This window comes from Galeopterus variegatus, unplaced genomic scaffold, assembly GCF_000696425.1.
Source record: "Galeopterus variegatus unplaced genomic scaffold, G_variegatus-3.0.2 Scaffold231, whole genome shotgun sequence".
NCBI classification, from domain to species: domain Eukaryota; kingdom Metazoa; phylum Chordata; class Mammalia; order Dermoptera; family Cynocephalidae; genus Galeopterus; species Galeopterus variegatus.
In genome coordinates, this window is record NW_007726342.1 from 383292 (window position 1) to 386308 (window position 3017).

A 3017-nucleotide genomic window follows, 5' to 3' on the forward strand; every position below is an offset into this window, starting at 1 on the left:
TGTTGGCATATTTTTGAACTTGTTGGCATATAGCTGTTTATAGTAGTCTCGGATGATTCCTTGTATTTCATTTGGGTCAGTTGTAATATCACCTTTTTCATTTCTAATTTTTGTTATTTGAATCTTCTCTCTTCTTTGATTCTTTGTCTTTCTGTAGTATCAGTTGTGATGTCTCTTTCTTCATTTCCAGTTTTATTTATTTGAGTATATTCTCTTTTTTTCTTGGTTAGCCTAGCTAGTGGCTTGGAAATTTTGTTCATTTTTCAAAGAAACAACATGTTGTTTTGTTCTTTTGTATCTTTTTTTGTCTCAATTTCATTTATTTCTGCTCTGGTCTTTATTATTTCTCTCCTTCTGCTAAATTTTGGGGTTTTTTTCTTGCTTTTTCTAGTTCCTTCAGATGCACTGTTAGGTTATTTATTTGAAGTCTTTTTACTTTTTTGATGTAGGCATTTCTTACTATAAATGTCCCTCTTGGTACTGCTTTGGCTGTATCCCATAAATTTTGGTATGTTGTGTTTCTGTTCATTTGGTTCAAGAAATTTTTTAACTTCCTTAATTTCTTTTTTGACCTATTGGTTATTCAGAAGATGTGTTTAGTCTCTATGTATCTGTACAGTTTTGATATATTCATTTATGTATGTAAAATTATGTGCATATGTAGTTCTATCTATCTTTATAGAGAGAGAGACAGAGACAGCACTATTAAGAAATGGTCACCAAAGTTATGGTGGTTATCTTGTGTGTGTGGGTAATCCCTAGTGATTTTTATTTTCTTCCTTATATGTTTTTCTTTTGTTTGAAAGTTTGCAATAACCAGGTATTATTTATATAATAAGGATAAAAACAGCAAAGCCAAAACATGCACATATCCAGATGCCTTCTTCATTTACCCCTCTACCATTTTCCTCAAGTCAGGTCCCTTCCTCCTTGACCTAGCCACACCAAGTTAGTTTAGGCTTCTGTCTCTCGCAGGCCCTCTGCCATGATCTCTCCCTTCTCCAGTCAGTCCTCCACATGAAAGCCTGCAAGACCTTTCTATAATGCATATCTATGCATGACACTCCCCTGCCTGAACCTCTCCTAAGGCTGCTCAATGCCCAAAGCGGCAATTTGTAATCTTTAGTGTTGCATTTTGCAACCTTTTCCACCTCCCCTCCACTTTTCCACTATGTGACTTGCAGCTTCTGGATCATCCATGTTCTTTTCTTCTGTGTCTACTCCTTCCACCTGCCCAACTTACATCTGCTTAACCCTGAAGACTTGTTCAAACATCATTCCCCTCTGCTACCACTCCAGCATCTCTCCTCCTTCTGTTCTCCCATAGTACTCTGTATACAATTTATTACAGCACTGAGATCTTTATTTTTAATGATTTCTTTTCTCTTTCTCCCTTCCTACACTATGAGCTACTTGAGGGCAGGACTGTGTCTTATATCTTTACTGAATGAATGTATCTGTAAAACTAGAACCCAAAATATTAAATATAAATGCATGTCAACCATATAAAATGTCTGCATAAGCACTGAAAAAAGGCTGAAAGGTAAACATTTGAAAGCTTTTTTTTTTCTTTTCCAGCAAGTGGCTTGAGCCACTTTTTAAATTGGTTGCAAGTAATTCACTTAATGAATAATTTATATTTAAATTACCAGAAGTTAACTACAGTTTAAATTCCTACAAAAATAAAAGAGAAGTAAAAAAGGAAGCCATTTTCTCCTTTTTTTTTTTTTTTTTTCTTTTTGTCTCTTTTTTACTGACCGGTAACGGGATCGCAACCCTCGGTGTTGTGCCCGCACTACGCTCAGCCAGTGAGCGGGAACCGGTCTCCACATGGGATCTGAACCCTTGGCGGGAGCGCCGCCGCGCTCCCAAGCGGGGCACTCTCCAGTGCGCCACCAGGCCGACCCCATTTTCTCCTTTTTAAATAAAATAGAAGTTCAATAGTTTTCTTAACACCATGCCTGTTCTAGAAACAGTATCTCCCCCATTAAACAGCACAGCTGTGTGGTTACTTACTGGAGTTGAGGAGGATCATGGCCTTGACACAGAGATACTCCTTGTGTTGGAGTTTTAACTCACGAAACCTTGAAGTTGTTGCCAGGAGCATGTCAAAGATTTCCAAAATTCCTTCTACGCACTTCCCCTCATCCCTGCAAAAGTTTATTTGGAAATTTAAGTAACACACAGCTTCAGGCAACCATCAAATGCAACAAGGACTATATTCTCTTTTTAATCTCAAATTTCACCTTGTACATCCTTTGACTATAGCAAGGTGTTAATGAGACCACATCTAGGGATATGAAATTACTAGAATTATCTTCATGTAAAAAGGACAGGGCATTTCCTATAAATCCTTAAAGTAGACATTGGAATACATACTACTTAGGCAAAAGTGTGCAATGAAACTACATTTTCCTTTTACCTGTTCACCAAATGCTCTCTTAAAGGAATACCACTCCTGTTGATTATTTTTCATCTAAATCATTTCAGTCAACCCTAGATATGACACAAGCCCTACATATGACACATATTTTTTTCTTTCTTTTTTTTTTTTTGGCAGCTGGCTGATATTGGATATGGTATTATAAGGCTGCACATATTTCTAAGATGAGCTATTCCATATTCCGGTCAGGAAGTGTTAAGAAGACAGTGTTACAAAAGCAAATATCCCAAGAAGAAATAAGCCTTCATATCTACAGCTTAACTCTCACTTCCTGGTGGTCATTTAGAAACTGCTGTAGCAACTGAGAGTTAAATATAATTTGAAAAAAGCAAATGTGACATACAAAGAAATTACAATTAGAGAAAATGGATTAGAATCGGGAAAGAAAAGTAGACATGGAAATTTTTGATTTGCTGAAGATTATTTTTAAGCAAACATTTTGAACAAACTTTGAACCATATAATCAAAATTCTTTTGAGCACTCCTTTTAGAAAAGAATTTTTAAGTATACTTTTGAAGTAAATTATTTGAACTTTATCTAGAAAACACCATCTTCTAAACACTTCAGCCAGAC

At 36.0% G+C, this 3017-nt stretch overlaps 1 protein-coding gene across 1 annotated transcript in view; it reads right to left on the minus strand.

The window, feature by feature from the left end:
- Window positions 1-3017, minus strand: part of ESR2 (estrogen receptor 2 (ER beta)) — an 84177-nt gene that overhangs the window by 46054 nt on the left and 35106 nt on the right. The window contains exon 6 of the mRNA XM_008566247.1: window positions 2017-2150. Coding sequence (XP_008564469.1) covers window positions 2017-2150 — 134 coding nt within the window. The remainder of the gene's footprint in view (window positions 1-2016; window positions 2151-3017) is intronic.